The sequence below is a fragment of the Musa acuminata genome, chromosome BXJ3-4, assembly GCF_036884655.1.
Source record: "Musa acuminata AAA Group cultivar baxijiao chromosome BXJ3-4, Cavendish_Baxijiao_AAA, whole genome shotgun sequence".
Classification (NCBI taxonomy): domain Eukaryota; kingdom Viridiplantae; phylum Streptophyta; class Magnoliopsida; order Zingiberales; family Musaceae; genus Musa; species Musa acuminata.
The window spans coordinates 22,676,746-22,698,181 of record NC_088352.1 but is presented as its reverse complement, the minus strand read 5'-3'; the positions used below and the strand labels follow the sequence as shown (position 1 = coordinate 22,698,181).

Here is a 21,436-nt window from a genome sequence, read left to right as displayed (position 1 = left end):
ACCCATACCGGACGATATTATTCGAAATTACATACCATGATTCAAAATTCAAATAAAAGGATAATTGCCCACCAGCTAGCTCCTAAAACACAGTTCAAATTACACGCACACATCATTTACATGGCACTGACTGGATACAGCATGCATTAAGAATGCAGTGATTTATTCATAAACCATATTTCTCCATGATCCACGGTTCCTTGGAGTTGGTAGTAAACTAAAGCGGTAGGGAATGTGACCATCCTCTTGCTATGTTGCTTAGTCTTTCTGTACGACACAAGAACATCTCAAGATATGCCTGATCTGAAGCAGAATGAAGCTTCTCCGGAGCAATCTCGACTTGTTACCGGGCACTTGAATCCAAAATTGCATAGGCAACAAAGAAAAGATGGGAAGAGTGATCATCCTGGGGGCTAATTGGAGAAATGTAATTAATGCTCAGAAAAAGTATCATCAATCTGGCTTATTTTTACCTCGAGATTGGGTTTTCAATGAAAAAGGCAATATGATCAACATACAGTATTCAACTCGAGGCCAATAGGTTTATTTAGAGCAAACTGGACTCCAGGCCTTGTACAACAACAGTGGGAATATATTTTTGCCTCCATTGCAGAAAATGAGGAACCATCATACATGATATTATGAAACATAGTAAAGAATTTGATTGAAACAGGCAGACACACCATAAAACTTAGCTGTCTCGTGTTGCTGCATTGGACTGCAATTATCTGAGGAATAGAGAATACAGAATATTTTTGTTTGGTTAAAATATGTCACCTACAATTTGAGGGCATTTCAAATAATCTTTAAATATGCTCATTTTCAATAGTAATCATGCTCTAGTTTTAAAACAAGCATGAATTATCCCTAATGAAGGGCTATATATAATTAGGAGAACTAACCATTTCATGTGTATTTCTTCACAATTTCACGGATCAAGTTCTCAGGGGCTGCAAAACGAAAAAAAAAAAAGAAAACAAGCAAGGCAAACCAAATTATTCAAGGACTCCTACAAACATATAAAGTTTGTCAAGTTATGATAATAAAGTTTACCTGCCAGATTTGTGAACAGTTCAAATTGTCCCATTGCTTGCCTTATGAACATCTCAAGTCCGCTAACAACAGTGGCTCCAGATTCTTCTGCTTCCCTCAAAAGTCTAGTCACTTTGGGGGTGTAGACGGCATCAAAAACCACAGCATAAGCCCCAAGAGCTTGCTGTAAATTTAGGAACACATTTAATCATGGACCATGAATTGGATCCATCAGAATTTCGTATTTATAGTCACATTCTAGCAGCTAAAAATTGTAGAGTAACTTTCAAGTTTAATATGTTCAGTGTTCTATTTCGTCATATTACAAAAGATAGACAAGAGATATTGTTTCCAGCCTTCCAGATGCATCAAACTTGAAGGTGCTACATATCCCTTTAGAATATCTATATGAAGGTTTTATGTGATGGGAAGACAGAAAGAGATCAGATCCAGCTATATTAAAATGAACAAGGTCATTTCAAATAACAGAATATTTAAGATGATGATTTAATTGACACATGCTGATTATATATCTAAGGTCACAGACTTCATTGGAGGCCATCTCCCTGAATGATATACTGAAGGGCACACATAATTTATTGCAAAAATTTGGAAGAAATGGTTGAACTGTTGAAAATCCTAGTAGCCAACTTGAGAAGAAAATATTACAAACCTTCTTGAGGGGGGTCTCATCAACATTTGGCTGCATTCCGATCGATGTTGTGTTTGCAAGAATCATTCCATCTTCTGGATGGAACTTTTCCAATTCAGAAAGTGTCAATGCATGACCCCCGATCAAGTTTGCAAGCTCTCTAGCTCGTTCTGACAATCATACAAGTTTAAATAATTCATGTGCACGCAACCACAGAAATTCATTTTATAAAAGAGATTTACTGCTGATTCAAGTCAGAATTAAACAAATTATAACCAACATCGTAAAAATAACCAGAAGGATGTACAAATATATGGTAACTGTGAACTATAGAATTAAAATTCTTTATGATCAGAAGGATTACAGCAGAACCATATTAGTGGATTTTATACATATGCTTTTGACAGATTCACTTCATAGAAAAAAATAATGATTAAAGATTTCAATGTCAGAATGCAAATTTGCACTTGAAAATGATGGGAACTATAAAAAATATATTCCCAATTTCACAAGGAAAATCTCTTATTAAGGTATCCAAACTTAATCAACCAGATCTAATCAGCTATTTCGAAAGGCAAAAATATATATCCAGAAAATAATTTTTAGTGGAGATGATGCCATTGAATCAAACAGGCATGGACCTACATAAGTCATATATTGTAAGCATAATAAAGAGGATAATCGTGAGAGCATAAGGATATTATATATGTTGATGTTATGCTGCTTCTTTACTCAGTCAATATGCACTGCTCTGTTCTTTTAATACTATCCAATACAGAACCTAAAAAGTGGTAAGAGGACAATAATTAATTGTGCTTTAGAAAAAAATTACCATATGTCCTATTTGCAATCACAACCTTTGCTCCTTTCTCCTTTGCTCCATAAGCAAGAGCCTTACCAGCACCACCAGCACCTATGACAACAAAAACCTTACCAGCAAGGGGAGAAACAGTCTCGTCCTTTCCCACCCCCTTTGAACCTGCCAAATAACATACTTGGGAATTTGATATGCTGTTACCACTGAATGTAATCTACCTTTGCCATTTTTTACATTCATAAAACAGAGATATATGAGACTGGTGAGTATGCCATACACCTCTTATTCCATCCTCGATTGCAGATATTGCACCAACATAGTCAGTGTTGTAACCAATTAATTTCCCATCAGTTGGCCATTTAACAATTGTATTTACAGCACCTATAGACTGGTAAAGAAATGCAGAAACAAAAATAAAATAAAATGACATAAATCATAACCAACTCATAATATGTAGCTATTTAAATTCTTGAAAAAGATGCAAAGACGTTCAAACTGGGAATGCCATCACTCACCTTTGCAATTGGATCAACCTCATCACAACATCTAACTGCAGCTTCTTTGTGGGGAATTGTACAACTGCACCACAAGAAGTAGAGTTGATATTGAAGACATGATTGGATATGTTCATCAAGCATAACAGTTCATTGTCCAAAAAAGAACATTCTTCATTAAGTGGAAAATTTGTCAACTACAGGCAATTCGAAGTATATCCAAAACTGATTCTGGCCATACTAAACTTAGAGCCTTGCATCTTTTGATGATATTGGCTATCCTTTTATTCTTGACAAAGACTATTGGCTAGTTGTGTTTGCTTGGAACCAATATTCTCTTTGCCAGACAACACTCAGATATTGATGTTGAATCTCGGATTTTGATGATGAAATCGATTGATGAAGTTAAGATCTAATATGCGTTTGAGTAACGCAGGACTAACCTCGATCAAGGAAAGACAATTCGATTAAAGCAGGAAGAATCAGACGTTGGGCCGAAGTGGAATATGTTAGAAGATTAGACATCGGGCCGGAGGAAAGGTCAACGTGCCGAAAGGACTTTGTGCCATGAGTTCGGGCATCGGACCGAAGGATCGAATATTGCGCCAAGGAGATCGGAAGTTGCAGGAGTCAACATGCCGAATGGGCAATACGTCGAAGGAGAGGACGATGCGCCGAAAGATCAAACGAAGCGCCAGATAAACCAATGACATGCCGGACAACATAGGATTCATACTTGTAATCGTGTGTCTAGATCGAGTTAATTTAGGTCTAATTGAGTCGGTTTTGGGGTGAAACAATGTCAACTCAATTAGGGGCCCATTAGGCCTAAGTTGGGACTGCTTTGGGCCAAGTGGAAGGCTCATTCAGTGACCCAAGGTTAGGTAGAACCACCTATGAGCTAAAAAAGTCAAGAGCATACTTTTCCAAGTTGTCAGGCGATGGTACCGTCTAGTGTCAGTGTGTCAGGCGGTCGTACCACCAGACTGGGCGGTGGTACCGCCAGACACAATCTCTCAAGCTATGTCAGGCAATGGTACTGCTCAATGGCAGTGCTACGGGCGGTGGTACCGCCCAACACAGACGATGGTACAGTTAGGACTCGGGAAACCCAGGATAAGACCTTTTTTTGCTCTATTTTTGAAGTCATTTGGGGTCTATAAATATCTCATTTATTTCTGCTTGGTAGAGCACGAAATTGAGTAGAAAAGGGGAAAAGAATACTTGAGAAAAATTAAAAACTCTCTTAGGATTTAGAGTCTCTTCCACCTAGAGTTTGAAGTTTTCTAAGGGATGAGTGAGATCTAAAAGAGAGGTGTAAAGGTTCTCTCCTGAGCCTGTGAAAAGGAGAAAGAACTGTAAGGGTAGTTGATCTTCGCCCATTGAAAGAAGATCAGTAGTGGAAGTCGGTGGCCTCGAGTGAAGAGGAATCGGGAGTGGACGTAAGTCACAACGACCGAACCATTATAAATCTGGTTTGCATTTACTTTATGCTTTTCATTTACATTGCAAACTGATTTCTTACTCTCACTATGCTTTCGTACATTTTTAAGTTAAACATCTTTCTGATATGATTTCATCGAACGAAATTTTCAAATCTACGTGATTTTACGACCCCCTCCTCTCTTAGTGTCGATTTCGGTCCTAACAATTGATAGTAAGACTTGAAGCACATAATTAAATAATCAGGCAAGAGAATTTATATCCAATCAACAGTTCCGCATCCTTAATAACTCAAGAGAAATCAGTATACAGGCAATTGATCAAAGAGATGGTGGATAATCCATCAAGTATGATTATCTGTTCCTTTTACGTGACCTGACCACACAGCAACTGAAAAAGGGACAAAGATAGCCCAGTATATGAAGTTCACATGTTGTGGCATCTGGAAAGGGTTAAATATTTATGCAGCCTTTAGTCTTTTTCTGTATTTGAATCCATAACATAAAGTTCACTATAGAGCAACCTTAAGCACTGGGCATAGTCCACCCTCTACTTCAACTTTTCACCTAGGAGGTTGGAAGTAGAACACCAATTGCAACAAACCATATATTTGATTCACTTATCATACTGATGAAGATAAGATAAAAGATGTTAGTTGGATTAATATTAAGTTTATTCATTTACCAAATTTATAGGTGTTTCCCATTCTCTTCTAGTATCTTGATGATATATGTCTGTCTCAACAGGTTTTCTTTTACTTGTTAGGGTGGTTGGTATTTTTTGAGGTAATCATACTTGTATTTTACCAATGCCCTCCCAAATCGACTGATCATCATATTCTTTGAATATTGTAATGCACCTAACTGATACAAAATTAAAATCAAAATATATTAGGAAGTGTGAAAGGTGGCATGAGAAATTAAATATCATGTATTCTTTCTTGTCAAGAATTCCTCAACAGTCTAAATTGAAACCAAGTTCTTGTGAAGGAAATTCTTGAGCAGGAGAAGACCTGCAATAGTGCCTAGAAATCTATAGGTATGGAGCCACATGAAATGGATATAATTGTTACTTCTAACATAAAAATACATGCATAAAGAAAAACAAAACTTTCCATGTTGGAAGGTTGCATGAACAGATGTCATTTCAACTTCCAAGAGTTGTTGACATCCCTATCAATGTCAGCCGTATATTAGCACAGGGTAGTAATTCCCAAGCCAACACGAGGGCAGCTGCATTATCCAAAAGTAAAAGACAAGGAAATTGAGAAGAAAACTAAAATTCTTCCCTACTTCTCTGGCCTCAACTCCAATAAGAAGTGGTGGCAGTGATGCAACATGGTAACTTTTTGTATCATCGAAGCCCTAACCCAAAGCCAAAAAAAATATTGTGATCAGTTTTATGATTCCATGGACCAATCTAGTCAAGTTTGTGATGAGAAGGCTGGTTTGACAATTGGTCACATATCACGGCACACAAAATCCTGGTTTTGGGTCTCAGCATGAGATTTGAACAGAATACTGAAAATTTAAGTCCTTGTGAATGGAATTTTGCAGGAAAACCAAATGGAAAAAGAACTTAAGAGTCACATATCCATGACTATTTGGATATAAACCTTTAATAGCAATGACATGCAATGTTTTCTGGGCCTTAAATTGTAATTCAATTGCAATTAGGCATTCCAATGCCTGTCAAGCAAAGTTTCAGATGTTTGTGTTGGCAATCAGAATGTTCATGCTACACCATGCCGTGCTAGTCAGGTGCAACCTGCCAGTGTATCACTTATAGAGGAGTGGAGCACATGCTAATAATATTAGAGAATAGTTGTAACACTGACATATATAAAGCTTGAAACAGAAGAATGAAGCACAGTTTTGGTTTAGCATTTTAAGGCTACAACCTGTTAGTGAAGGTAAATTAGATTGCAAAGATGGAGACAATCATTACCAATAATATAAAGGCAAACAACTAGGAAGTCAACAAACCTTACCACAAAATTCTTGTAAGTGAAACAATTTCTCTTTTTCTATTTTTTTGATGTTCTGATTTATTAATACATATCAAAATAAAGTAAGAATAATCTATCGAAAGAAATTTACTTGCAAACATTTGAAAAAAAGAGACAGTATCAAAAGTTATATTCTCAGAACCCAGCTGTACCTGAACCCAGCAAAATCTGCTGATGAGTAGGCATTTAGAAAATCAGCAAGGACATCTACCAAAAATGGCACATAAACTGCATTGAGACCAACTGACTTGAATGCAGCATTATGCAAAATAGGGCTCTTACTGTGGCCTACAGGCTTCCCTATAATCCCAAAAACTTTTGTATCTGTTCCAATCTGCCTAATATTGTACACATTCAACAAGTCTGATATCGTTGGTTGTCCTGGAGCTGATTCCTTTCCCGCGCCAAGGGTGGCAAATGTTAGATATCCACCATATTTAGGGCAAAGCAACCTCGAGATTAGGCCTTTCTCCTCCATAACCAATCCTATCATCGGGACCTGCTATTCCTATCCATTAGTCAAAATACAAGACATTCTATTATAAGTAATATACTAGAGCTGTCTTCAAATAATTAACTGGATCATCGACAGGAACTTGCAACATTTATATATAAACAAAATTGTCACAGTAGTGATAGGAGATAAATTTATGCTAAAATATGAGCAACACCCAACAAGCAAAGAAAAAATAATAAAAAAGAATAAATAATGTGGAACACTATATTTTTAAAAAGAGATTCAGAGTTCATTCAGAAATGGAGCAGGGCAATTACAAGCGAGGAGATGCTGTTCTATAAAGGAAAGCAGGAAATGGAGCACATAGAAAGCAACTAATAAGTTACCATAACCACAGCCAGTCAAACAAATCCTCTTTACTTCAGGTTTTCAATCTGAGCCCTTAATAAAACAATGTACGGTTGATGACATACATTTTTCACCACAAAACCATTCCAACTAGATACTGAAGAATCGTAGAAAGCCAGTTGCCTACATCCATGGTTGATATATTATAACTATATCACAATTAACATGGCCATACAACAAGGCAGAGATATTAAGGTCATAGAGACCTTTGCTACTAACAAAATAAGAACCAAAAGATAAGAAAGAAGGTCATGATAAAAAGTCATAATGAAAAATTAACTAAGATAAATGGGATAAAGCTGGCTGTAACTGAGCCCTAATCTAAGAATCCATTTCTCCAGAATCTTTCCTTATCCTTCATTCCATTAAAATGCTCTTCTTCTTTCAGATTTTCAGCAACACGTGCTTAAATTGAGTCAGCATCGCAGACCTTCTGCTCCAACTTTGCATTTCGGCTGAGCCTGCAGGCAACATCCAACAAAATAGGGCCCCAGCAACTAACTGCCCTCAACTAGCAACATGCCACCAACAGTTGAAAGCATGAATGAAACTGACTGCCCATTTCAGTGCAACCATATTAATCAACCACAAGGTGCAGTGGAACAGCACCTCACAACACAAAAATAGGACACATGCCTCAGTTAACTCCAGTTACAGATTGAAATAATATTCCGGTACTCACTTGGCAATGCACAATTACTTGGAACATGCGTGCAACATCAACAATGTCCACAGCAGTGGTTGCAATCTTTACAATGTCAGCTCCAGCAGCTTGAATTCTTGCTACAAGGCTACTTAACTCCTCATTTGATGGGGTGCTTTGATAGTTATGAGAAGAAATAATAAGCTTAAAGTTCTCTGGCTTCTTTTCAGATATTAGTCTAACAAAATCCTCAGCAACCTGTGAGAAAGAAGTATCATATAATATGTCAAGCCAAGAACAATACCAGTTGAGCATATAGATAATGATAAAAAGAAAACCATGAGCCATATTAAGTTATAACTAAATACAAAATCAATTGAATGTTTTATGACAAAGGAATTCCAAATTAACTCAGGTATTTATACTTCCTAAATAGAAAATTCCTTAGAAGCATGTGATAATTGATGATAACTGCCATATGATTCCAGTTATAGTAGACCTGGGTTTTTTCAGTAGCAGTACAGAATCTTCAGATTAGCAGAAAGAACATCAAAATGGATAAATATCAGTTTTTTTCTTTCACTAAAGCCAGTATAGTAGAATGTTTCTTAGTCGTACTACATAGCATTGACCCTAATCAGGGACTAGATGTGTCTGCTTATTGAGTGTCATAAAATTTTAAAAAACCAACCTTAAGCTCAACATCGACATATTCAGCACCTAATTCCATGGCTAAGCACAGTGCCTGGAATCTCTGTTTATCATTACCTTCATATTCACCTCCTTCCCATTTTGGCCTAAGGAAGATGAAAATGTTAGAATCAAATTCAATAATATGAGCATAATACATAGGAATAAGATCTAGCAAGTTCCCGGAGACATATTTTAAGAAGCTTCAAGCAAAAGCTTGTTAGAGAAGCAATATACAATCTGAAAGGAATTATTCAGACCGGAATGCATACTACCAAATGGAAATCCAAGAGATGCAAGGGTACTGTATTTCTCAGAAAAGATATGCATGAGCATTCTTGATTGACAAAGGCTAACTCTTCTTTTAATGGATATCACATTTCATGCTAAGAGAATAAATGTTTGATAGCATTTGGTTAGTAAAATATGCAATCATGTAAAACTTCACCCAGAGAGAAAAGCTGAGGATCTCATATCAAGCACCCAAATTTTTGTGTTTCAATACACTTTCATCCATTTTAGACAGAAATTCATAGATGAAGTAGCTACAAGTCATCAATTCAGCATCATCATCTGATGAAGTGGACTAAGAAAATGGGCCAGTGCAGATCATTAATGGTTGCTTAATAAAGACAATTCCCTTCCTGCATTCAAATTCGAACTGAAAAAAACAATATTAGAGTAATTACAATAAAATAGAAGATTAATTGAAAAGTTTGTTTCTTTAATGTAGATTTATTGGGCATAGTTATCAAAAAGCAAATCAGCGCAACTCTCTGCTGCTTCTTCCCTAGCAAGCGTCCAAAACCCCTCATTTCCATAATCATTAGCCTTCCAATTCCGTCAAAAGTACAAGAATACAAACAGAATGACAACAAAAGCGAAAGTAACCATCAAAGTAATTAGCGGCCGAAACCGGGCCAGCCAAAATCTCGTCTCCTGGATAATTCAATGAGAATAATGGGGGGAAAAAGAGAGACGAGACCTGTAGGTGACGAGGGCCGGGAGCGGCCGGTCGTCAAGGAGGAGCTGGAGATCGCGGCGGGGATCGAAGTTGGAGAGGTGGTCGAGCCGAATCTCGACGAGGTCGGCGCCACAGGCCTTGGCGGCGGCCATGTCGGCCACCATCTGCTCCACCGTCTTCGACACCAGCGGTACGCACAGCAGCGTCATTCTCTCTTTCTCTCTCTTTCTCACTTTCCCTCTCTCGATATGGGAAGGACGAATTCGATCTCGCAATGGAGAGCTGGGATGAGGAAAAGGTTGGGCGATCAATCGAGAATTCCTCGACCACGGGATCGAATCGCTGGAGACAATCAACTAGATCGAACGGTCCACGGCATTGCTGGCGATCAACAGCTGTCGTGTCGGCCGATGAGAAGGCTACAGAAAGCAGCGGCCGATGTCGGTGCACGGCCCCGCAACGCGCACGATCCTGTGCCTCAGCCTAGGTAACCGAAAATAAAAGATCTCTCACCATTGGTTACTACAGCAGCCCCACGTGTGGGGCCGACAATCGATGACCATTGAAATGTTTCTTTTACGTGTTTGGTAAAAGACGCAGAACTCAATCCCATAAGGGACCGTTCACGCGAATCCTGTGCGCATAGGAAAATAATATAAATCCATCCAAAATTATGCACGTGATGTGATACCAAAAAAAGGTGCAAATTTCCTTAAAATAATACAACTAAGCATCATGTAAGAAATTACTGAGAACGGTGGATCATTCATGCATGGTGTAAAGAGCATTCGTTGATGACCTAAATTATTCCAAAACGAAGAATATAAAGCTAGAAACAAATGAACTTAACTATTACTGCTTGATTGGGGAATCTCCGTATCAGCTAATGCATAAACTTCAAAGATCACATCATTATTGCTGGCATATTGCCAACATACAAAGATTAACTTCGTTTTCAGTTAATTTATTCTACTAGATCTACAAGTATGACAGCAATCAACAACAAAGCTCCCTATATAACTTGCAGTTCTTGAAGGGAAAACCGAGTTCTTGCATGCATTGGGATGCAAAGGAAGCATAGAGTCAAAAAGAGAGGTAAAACGCTACCTGATCACAGGAAAAAGAAACTCCAAATCTGGTTCTAAGCATCAGAAGCTTCCATTGTATCCATCATCAACATTACTAATCTGCAGATATGATTAGTGATGCACTTCTACCAACTAGGGTTTTCCTCTTCCTGGTCATCAATCTCAATCTCCTAATGGATACGGTTTTCTTGTTCCTGGTCACCACCCAACAATACTGTTAAGAGAGGATAGAAGACAAGAATTACCAAAGAAGCTATTTTACATTGACATATTCTCTCTCTATTTATACATAGGAAGGATTTTCCTCAACAGAGTAGAGACATTTCTTCATACAGTTAGGAAAATCTTATCTGCTATCATGCTCCCACAAGATAGTGCTTCTATCAAGGATACCAATCTTAGATCGATGCAATGCAAAAAGTTTACGAGTGAGAGGCTTCATGAGTGAGTTGGCTAATTGATCAGCCATATGCACATGAGAAACACGAAGTTGACGGTGGACAACTTAATCTCTAGCAATATGTTTCATGCGGGAATGGAATACCGGATTAGCACATAGATAGGTAGCTCCGACATTATCACAATATATTATATAAGTGGAATTGATGTTGAGTTTCTTGAGTGGATTTGTGACCCAATTGAGTTTTGTAGTGGTAGTGGCGATGTCATGGTATACAGCTTCAGTTGTAGACCATACGACTGTCTTTTGCTTCTTAGAACTCCAATTGATTGAATTAGCGCTAAGGAATACAATACACCCCGATGTGGATGTTCTATCATCAAAGTTGCTTGCCCAATTGACATCGACAAAGGCATGAAGATGAAGTGGAGACTGTTTACGAAAAAAGAGACCATGATTGAGGGTCTATTTAAGATATCATAAGATTCGTTTGACCACAGACTAGTGCATAGTAGACGGCCTCTACATAAACTATGATAATTTATTGACTGCAAAGGAAATGCTTGAACGGGTGAGAGCTAAGTACTATAAAGAGCCAACGACTTGTCGGTATTGAGTGGGTTCTATAGCAGGACTTCCATCAGATATTTTGAGAGAGCCACTAGTAGAGAGAGGAGTTGTAACCGCATTTGTGTCCTACATGTTTGTCTTTGATAATAAATTTTGAATGTACTTTCTTTGTGATAGAAAGAGACCTGAAGATGTGAATGTAGCTTCTACGCCCAAAAAGTAGTTCAAGGGTCCTAGATCTTTAAGCGAGAATCGATCTGCCAATTGTTTGATGAACACTTAGATTTCTATGGGATTGTTGCCTATGACAATAATGTCATCCACATATACCAGAATATATATTATGTCTCTATGGTGTTGTCGTAGAAATAACGAGGTATCAGATTTAGAGTTGAGAAAGCTAACTAAGGTAAAAAAAGAGCTAAGTTCAGTGTACCAAGCTCTTGGAGCCTGACGAAGTCCATAAATTACTTTTCAAAGTTTATAAACATGCCTTGGATACTGAGGATGAGTGAAACCAGGAGGTTGTTGTATAAAAACATCTTTAGTTCTTGTAAAAAGATATTATTAACATCTAATTATCGTAATTGCTAGCCTGGTGGCTAGACTCATGATAAGTCAGATTATAGTGGGCTTAACAACGGGACTAAACGTCTTAGTGAAATTAACTCCAGGTCGTTGATGAAATCCTTTGGTAACGAGGCGTGCCTTATATCAGGCAATAGAGCCATTTGAGTTCCAATTAATTTGAAATGCCCACTTACACTCGATGATATTTTGTATATGATGAAAGGGTACTAGATCCCATGTTGAGTTGTGAAGGAGGACATTATAATCCTCACACATGGTGGTATGCCAATGCAGAGATTTTTGGACTTGAGTGAAGGTGGTGGGTTCAACGATAGTAGATGAGGAATCCATGATAGCATGTAGGTCAAGGACTCGACGTGATTTGAAAATACCATTTTTAGAGCGTGTGATCATAGGATAGTTGGAGACTATTGTTAGGATCAAGAGCGGCACTAAGAGGGGGTGAATTAGTACAGTGGAAAACTTTCATGATTTCAAAAGACTTATTTCGATTAAAACTGATTCTGATGAAAATGGTTTTGATTCAATCAGTTTCGGAGAGAATTTGAACTTGAAAGCTTTTGTAAAAGTGCAAGAGAAGATTAAGGAGATTTGCAGTAATGTAAATTGCACAAATGAAAAGCATCGATTTTGTAAAGTCTTCGTATGATTAAAGCCGATCTCGGAAGGTATTTACTTGAAAGCGTATATAGGCATAGTAAAAGCACAATAAGGCAGTTTGCTATAAAAGTAAATTAATCAAAGTAAATGCAAACCGAGTTTTAGAGTAGTTCGGTCAATATAATCTACATCCACTTTTGGAATCCTCCTCCGACGAGGTCACCGACGTCCACTAAAGGCCTTCCTTCAATAGGTGAAAACCGAACACCTCTTTACAACACTTTCTCCTTTTCCCAAGTTTAGGAGACAACCCTTACAAGTCTCACTCCTCTTTCTTGGATGGTTACAAGACTAAGAGATGAAGGAGGTGAACTCATCACTTTTACAATATTAAGATTATTATTGAATCTCGTATTTTGATGATGAAACCAATTGATAATTATGTTTATGTTTAACTGCATTTTGAGTTATGCAGGTCTACTCGATCAGGATTAGACAATTAAGGCAGGAGGAATTGACGTTGCGCCGGAAGAGATCACGTAAGGATATTGGATGGCAGAAGGCTTCGGACGTTGGGCATCGGGCCAAGAGCGGAATTGTGCCAAGGATATGGCATTGTGGAGGTTAACCGCCGATTGGGCAATAAGCTGCAAGAGAGGACGATGCGCCGAAGAATCGGACGAAGCGCCAACCAATGACGTGCCAAGCAACAGAATGTCAATTCGCTTTATAATAATTGTCTAGATCGGAGTAGAGTTTTAGCTTATGTGTGCAGGATTAACTACGATAACGATGAAGACATAAAACAAAACAAAGTGTCGGAGTCAAGCACGAAGGATTCATTGCGAGTTCAAGAGTTCGACGGAAGTTCGAAGGTTCGTCGGGAATGCTGCCGGAACTAGCCGAGAATGAGTAGGGAGCTTACCGAAGGGTTTTTTGGAAGCTTGTCGGAAGGTTCGTTGGAAGTTCGCGGAGCTCGCTGAGAAAGATCGGAGCTTGCCGAAGAAGCTCGTTGGAACTCGTCAAGATCAAATCGTGAAGTCTAGGAGCTTGCCGGGAGTCCGCAGAATGGTTTCTGAGAGTTTATCGGAAAACCATCAGAAGTTTGCCGGAAGCTCGCTGGAAAATGTCTTGACTTACGGACTTTGTAATAGCTTAGAAAATATCTTTAAATTCGTAGTTAGTATGTTAATTAGGGTTAAGATTAGGTGTTAATCTTATAACCCATGTAGGGGCCAATTGGGCCCGAGTTTGGACTGGTTTGGGCCAAGTTTGGAGCCCAACCAGTGAGCTGATTTGGCCTAGGCGGTGGCACCGCCCAGCACCCGAGAGCTGGGCGGTTGCACCGTCCAGCACCCGAGCGCTGGGCAGTGGCACCGCCAGCATTGGGAACATAAGAGAATTCAGATTTTTGGAGCTCAAATTTGAATCCTCTTGAGGCCTATAAATACCCCTCAAGTCTCAGTAGAGAATACAACTTTTTGAGCAGCAATTGTTTGAGAGAAAAGTCTTAGAAAAGTCTTTGCTAGTCTTGTTTTCAATTTGCTAGTGTTCACCTCCTTCTTTCTTGCTGAAAATCTGTAAGAGAGTGAACCGCTTGTAAAAGTTGTAAGAGGGGTATTTACCCTTCCCTTTCAAGAGATTTGCTAGTGGAAGGTGGGAGCCTCATCGAAGAGGGGCCTCGCAAGTGGATGTAGGTCACTTGACCGAACCACTTTAAAAACGGCGTAATCTCTGGTTTGCATTTCATTACTGCTATTTACATTACTGCAAACCCTCTTACTTGCTTTATTTCCTCATTACATTTACTGCACAACTTTGCGAATACACTTTCAAGTTAAGCACTTCTGATTTCGATTTTTATCATACGAAAGATTTGTCGAAACCAACCTTTTAAGCCGCTGCACTAATTCACCGCCCCCCTCTTAGTGCCGCTCCGATCCTATCAATTGGTATCAGAGCCCAGTATTTCTCATTTCAGATTTACACCCGCGAGAAATGACTCTTCATGGCTTTCAAGAGGGCTTATCGATTGTTCGTCCACCGTTGTTTAATGGATTGGACTACACTTATTGGAAAACTCGAATGAGAGTTTTCTTGATTTCTATGAATTTGGATTTATGGAATATCGTTGAAAATGGTTTTCAACTTCCCTCTAAACCGATGAACGAATGGTCAGATTTGGAGAAAAAATATTTTTCTTTAAACGCAAGGGCTATGAATGCCTTATTTTGCGCTTTGGACAAAAATGAGTTCAATCGGATTTCTATGTGCGAAACGACTTTTGATATTTGGCGAACACTTGAAATCACACACGAGGGAACTAGTAGAGTCAAAGACTCGAAAGTTAACATTTTAATACATGATTTTGAGCTTTTTCGAATGAAGCCGAGCGAAACCATTGTTAACATGTACACCCGTTTTACGGATGTCGTCAATGGTTTACAAGCTCTTGGCAAATGTTTCTCGAATTTTGAACTTGTTAGTAAAGTTTTACGATCACTTTCTAAAGCTTGGGAATCAAAAGTAACGACAATACAAGAAACAAAAGATTTAAATATTTTTCCACTTGAAGAACTTATCGGCTCATTGATGACATATGAAATGGTGCGCAATGCACATGATGAACATAATGAACACTTGAACCACCTTCCAAAGAACAGGAAGGATTTGGAACTCCGGACAAATGAATACCACTTGAGCGATGACTCAAGTGATGAGGACAATGATGAACTTGAATTTCGGACACCAAATCTTAATAAGTTCATTAAACAAAAATCTAAAATAAACAATGAACTTGAACGGAGGAAGAGGCCAAAGAAGAGGAAGGCAACCAAGGATGAATCAAAAACTTCCAAAGGTGAAACGGCGAATTGGGCTTTGACGGGCTTCGACTACAAGGTAAGTAACTCAACTCTCTTGAATTATTTTGAAATTACTTGATGTTTTCCATGATGCATTTTCTCTTTTCTTTTGAATAATTATTTTTCTTGAAAATTGTATGTTTTATGTTAATAGAATAAAATGTTAGATTTAAATAATCATATATATGTGCTTGAGAAGCAAGATGTGTATTTTGATGATTTCCATATTAACCTTCAATGATGATGCATGGTTTTTATATGGAAGGCTTGATGATTTTTGTTTAAACCTTGTCTTTGGTTTTCAAACATGATGTATGTTTTTGACATAAGAACAAAACTTGAGCATGCTAATATAAAGTCAATCACATAAATTAAAACTAAAGAAGTCTTAGTTATCTATAGGAATCATTCAAAATTATGTTCAATGAAACCATTGCATAATGATATAATGAAAATATTAAACATTTTGAAACCATGTTTTAGTGTCATGCATAATGATCATGCTTAATAAATTTCGAAATTATGCATATGAATCTTGTGATTTATGGATTATTGATTTTTACCATAATGAAAGTGGCTTATTAATCTTTGTTGTAATAAATCTTACACTTTCGGTTTTAAACATTATACATGTTTTTATTTGGTATAAGTGAAATAAAATCATATGAATTGAAACAACTAAAAAGTGGAAAATATTTTTTCCTTGAAAAATTATTTTTCTCTATCCTATTGATCTTGATGTTTATTATGATAAATCTATGTATACCATTTTGAATCTCTTGAAAGTAAAGTTGATATTTTGATGATTTTGATTATTTAAATTTGAAATGAGTTTTATCAAAATCATGATATTGATTTCTTGGAATAACATGAGATTACCTTTGATGATCATTTTGATTCATGGAATTTTGGATTCATGACTTGGTCTTACATTTGTTTATGAGATGGTTGAAATCTTTGTACGTTTGAATTCTTCCCTTCTCCTTTCAATTTATGCATGTTATATGTTAAAGATTTAAAACCATGTTTTGGTATCATGCATATCTAAGAAATATTGATGTGACAAATTGAATAAGTTGAAAATGAATGATGATTTTTCTCTTGAATATAACTTGTGATATTTGTTTTATATAAATCATCATTTTGATTTCTCGACATTTGATACATGAGATTTTATTATAAATCAAAATTTCTCATTAATCGATCTTCTACGATTTTACTTGATATTCTCTTGAGAGGAGATTTTCTAAATGAATCATGATTTTTCCTTGTGAGTTCTTGGAGTTATTACTTGATTTTTCTTTTAAAACAAGATCTCTTCTTTGTACTCCTATGATTTTTCTTGATATTTAATTTAAAGAAGATATTTACTATATGAATCATGTCTTTTGGTATTCAAATGATTTTATCCTTCATGACATGATTTCTTTGTATTTATGGCTTGCATGGCTTGAAATATTTTGGTATGATGCATGCAATGATGAAATATTCATAAAGTTAAAATGATGTATGCAATACTTATGATAATGATGTACATGATGTATTTATTGCGTATGATGTGTATCATAAATGCTTTAAATGATGAATGTTTGGTATCATGATCAACATGTTGATAAATGCTTGAAAATTTTAATGTTTGAGTATCATGTATGATATGCTTATTAATGATGATTGATTTATTTTTTGGTATCGTGCATGAAAAATAAGGTTATTGAAATTGTGTATGTTTTAATTTGAATATATAATGATGCACAAATAAGAATGATACTTACCTTTGTCATAATATGAAAATTGATATAAGGGTCTTCCCTTCTTTTTGACAATGACAAAGGGGGAGCAAGAATTTCTAGCGTGGACATCATGAAAAGAGGCAAACTAACTAGCTTGCACAATTCAAGATGAAAGCAAAAATTGCACTTCTCAAAAGAGAAGATGCAAATGTAACATTTGCCAAATTGTTTTCTTGCCTCATGTAAAACATTATCTCTTGCTAGTTTGACATTTTTGCTAGCTTGTATGTTGCAAAACTTAGATCACTTTTTCAAACATTTTTCTAGCTTACACTTTGCAAAGAAAGCAAAAATGGCACTTCTAGAAGAAAGAGCTTGTTATTTTGAACATCACAAGCTTGCCTATCTTAAGAAACAAAAATTGCAAAAGTGCTATCTTGCCTATCTCAAGAAGCAAAACTTGCAACTTGCACATTGCAATAGGAAGCAAGAATTATGAGCTTACACAAGAAAGCTATCTTGCATTTGCTTTCGAAATTTTTGCTAGCTTGTATATTGTGAAACTTACATATCGTAAAAATTGCTAGCTTGTAGTCTAAAGAGAAGCAAAAAGTTGCTATCTCAAAAGAAGCAAATGTGCTATCTTTCCTATCTTAAGAGGCAAAAATGCTAACTTGTACATCTAGCAAAACTTGACAAATTTGCATATTTCAAGAAGCAAGAGTTGCTTTCTTGAACATCTCAATATTGCTAGCTTGCATGATGTAGAACTTACTATCTTGAACATTACCAAAAGTGCTATCTTATATGCTGTAAAACTTGCATATCTAAAACTTGATAGCTTGAATGTCCTAAGCATGATGCATTACTTGCTAAATTTTCTAGCTTCAAAACTGCATGATGATAAAACTTAATATTATGTTTTTCATGCAATGAGTTGAACTTATATTATAAACACAAAGAATAGTTGTACGTCTCCTTTTTGTTGATGACAAAGGGGGAGAAGTTTGTTGATGACATGATATGCATAAGTCTATGCATGAGTTCATAATGACGTGTTGCAAGTATTCATGATGAATATTACAATGACTTGAATTCAGTTTGAATTCAAGGTTCTATCAATATGACATATTGATAGGGGGAGTTTGTTTAAACTCCGGGAGTCAAGTTGAACTCCGTCATCAATTGGTTGTCATCATCAAAAAGGGGGAGATTGTTGAATCTCGTATTTTGATGATGAAACCAATTGATAATTATGTTTATGTTTAACTACATTTTGAGTTATGCAGGTCTACTCGATCAGGATTAGACAATTAAGGCAGGAGGAATTGACGTTGCGCCGGAAGAAATCACGTCAGGATATTGGATGGTAGAAGGCTTCGGACGTTGGGCATCGAGCCAAGAGCAGAATTGCGCCAAGGATATGGCATTGCGGAGGTCAACCGCCGATTGGGCAATAAACCGTAAGAGAGGACGATGCGCCGAAGAATCGGACGAAGCGCCAACCAATGACGTGCCAAGCAACAGAATGTCAATTCGCTTTATAATAATTGTCTAGATCGGAGTAGAGTTTTAACTTGTGTGTGCAGGATTAACTACGATAACGACGAAGACATAAAACAAAACAAAGTGTCGGAGTCAAGCACGAAGGATTTATTGCGAGTTCAAGAGTTCGACGGAAGTCCGAAGGTTCGTCGGGAATGCTGCCGGAACTAGCCGAGAATGAGTAGGGAACTTGCCGAAGGGTTTTTTGGAAGCTTGTCGGAAGGTTCGTTGGAAGTTCGCGGAGCTCGCCGAGAAAGATTGGAGCTTGCCGAAGAAGCTCGTTGGAACTCGTCAAGATCAAATCGTTTGCTGGGAGTCTGCAGAATGGTTTCCGAGAGTTTATCGAAAAACCGTCGGAAGTTCGCCGGAAGCTCACTGGAAAAAGTCTTGACTTACGGACTTTGTAATAGCTTAGAAAATGTCTTTAAATTCGTAGTTAACACATTAATTAGGGTTAAGATTAGGTGTTAATCTTATAACCCATGTAGGGCCCAATTGGGCCCGAGTTCGGACTGGTTTGGGCCAAGTTTGGAGCCCAACCAGTGAGCTGATTTGGCCTAGGCGGTGGCACCGCCCAGCACCCGAGAGCTGGGCGGTTGCACCGTCCAACGCCCGAGCGCTGGGCGGTGGCACCGCTTGGCTGGGCGGTGGCACCGCCAGCATCGGGAACATAAGAGAATTCAAATTTTTGGAGCTCAAATTTGAATCCTCTTGAGGCCTATAAATACCCCTCAAGTCTCAGTAGAGAATACAACTTTTTGAGCAGCAATTGTTTGAGAGAAAAGTCTTATAAAAGTCTTTGCTAGTCTTGTTTTCAATTTGCTAGTGTTCACCTCCTTCTTTCTTGCTGAAAATCTGTAAGAGAGTGAACCGCTTGTAAAAGTTGTAAGAGGGGTATTTACCCTTCCCTTTCAAGAGATTTGCTAGTGGAAGGTGGGAGCCTCATCGAAGAGGGGCCTCGCAAGTGGATGTAGGTCACTTGACCGAACCACTTTAAAAACGGCGTAATCTCTGGTTTGCATTTCATTACTGCTATTTACATTACTGCAAACCCTCTTACTTGCTTTATTTCCTCATTACATTTACTGCACAACTTTGCGAATACACTTTCAAGTTAAGCACTTCTGATTCCGATTTTTATCGTACGAAAGATTTGTCGAAACCAACCTTTTAAGCCGCTGCACTAATTCACCCCCCCCTCTTAGTGCCGCTCCGATCCTAACAATTATGCCAATAGGTCTCGTGCCCTTTCATGCAGAAAAGGGTGGGGTTTTTATAGGCCCTAATGGCTTCAAAATTAGAGCCAAAAAGTGTTATATCCCCGGAATCTAGGGTACTGGCGGTACCACCACCATTACTCAGCGATACTACCACTGTTGATATGACACTAGACGGTACCACCGTCGAACATGGGCTATACCACCGTTGGTAGCACTACTGTCGATGGTACCATTGCCCAGTCTGGGTGGTACCACCGTCCAGATATCCTGGGGCACTGCCTTCCAGGCGGTGCCATCGCCGGCTAAGAATTCAAGGGCTGAATTGGGTGCTCGATTCGGCCCAATTCAGCCCTGTTAAGGGCTCAATTGACCCATAATTAAGTTAGTGGGATTACCTACCAATCCTAACTTAATTCATGCTCTAACTATGATAATTAAGACACAATTTATAGTGCTTCTTATTTTGATGCGTCAATTGCTCTTCTAGCGAGCTTCTGGCGTACTTCCGGCGAACATCCGATGAACTCTCGACAATGTTCCAACAGACTCCCAGTAAGCTCTTGAACTTTACGATGATCTTCTTAGCGAGTTCCGATGAGCTTCTATGGTAAGCTCTTGGACTTCTCGATTGGTTCCGGCAGAACTTCCGACGAACATCCGAACTTCCATTGAACTCTCGAACTCCCAATGAGATCTCGATCTTGACTCCTGCATAATACTTGCTTTATGTCTTACTGCTATCATAGTTAATCCTGCACACTTTTCTCAACATATAGATTAGATCAAACAATTTATAATTGACTTCATCATCAAAATCCGAGATTCAATAATCTACTCTTTTTGATGATGACAATCAATTAATGACAGAGTTAACCTTAACTCCCCCTATCTATATGCCATACTTGAGAAAAGACATTCTTGAAGGCCTTTGAATTCAAGAAACAAATCGATAAGATAAGTTAATTAAACTGATCAATATGCACATCATGATTCCTATCATGATCTATCTTTCTCAAAATATGATGCCAAGTATTTCTCAAAATGATGTCAAGGCATGACATTCATTTTCAAGTATGATATTTCAAATATGAAAGATGACAAAGATAGCAATTTATCATTCTATGGCAAGATATCAATCACTAAATAGCAAGTTAAGTTCTAGATATCTTATCATAATGAAAGAAATTTATCAAGCAAACATTTCAAGTATATATGATGAA

The 21,436-nt window shown here is 37.7% G+C and overlaps 1 protein-coding gene across 1 annotated transcript; it reads right to left on the bottom strand.

Moving 5' to 3' along the window:
• Window positions 1-404: 404 nt before the first annotated feature.
• On the bottom strand, window positions 405-9,897 carry LOC135636826 (bifunctional 3-dehydroquinate dehydratase/shikimate dehydrogenase, chloroplastic-like). Its single transcript, XM_065148900.1, has 11 exons — window positions 9,630-9,897; window positions 8,646-8,751; window positions 7,994-8,212; window positions 6,599-6,945; window positions 3,017-3,080; window positions 2,781-2,889; window positions 2,517-2,663; window positions 1,706-1,854; window positions 1,054-1,216; window positions 903-950; window positions 405-728 (listed from the first exon to the last, which is right to left on the bottom strand). Exons 1-10 carry the CDS (start codon window positions 9,815-9,817, stop codon window positions 907-909), a joined length of 1,536 nt encoding a protein of 511 aa, XP_065004972.1. The 5' UTR covers window positions 9,818-9,897; the 3' UTR covers window positions 405-728; window positions 903-906.
• Between the last annotated feature and the right edge of the window lie 11,539 nt (window positions 9,898-21,436).

Bases quoted from the DNA above. Each gene is read 5' to 3' on its own strand.
- LOC135636826 (XM_065148900.1), bottom strand. From the start codon at position 9,817: ATGACGCTGCTGTGCGTACCGCTGGTGTCGAAGACGGTGGAGCAGATG. The intron at 3,081-6,598 runs GTACAGCTGGGT...CTTGTGGTGCAG, and splicing joins GCAGATTTTGCTGGGTTCAG to TTGTACAATTCCCCACAAAG. The intron at 2,890-3,016 runs GTGAGTGATGGC...TTTCTTTACCAG, and splicing joins AGGTTGATCCAATTGCAAAG to TCTATAGGTGCTGTAAATAC.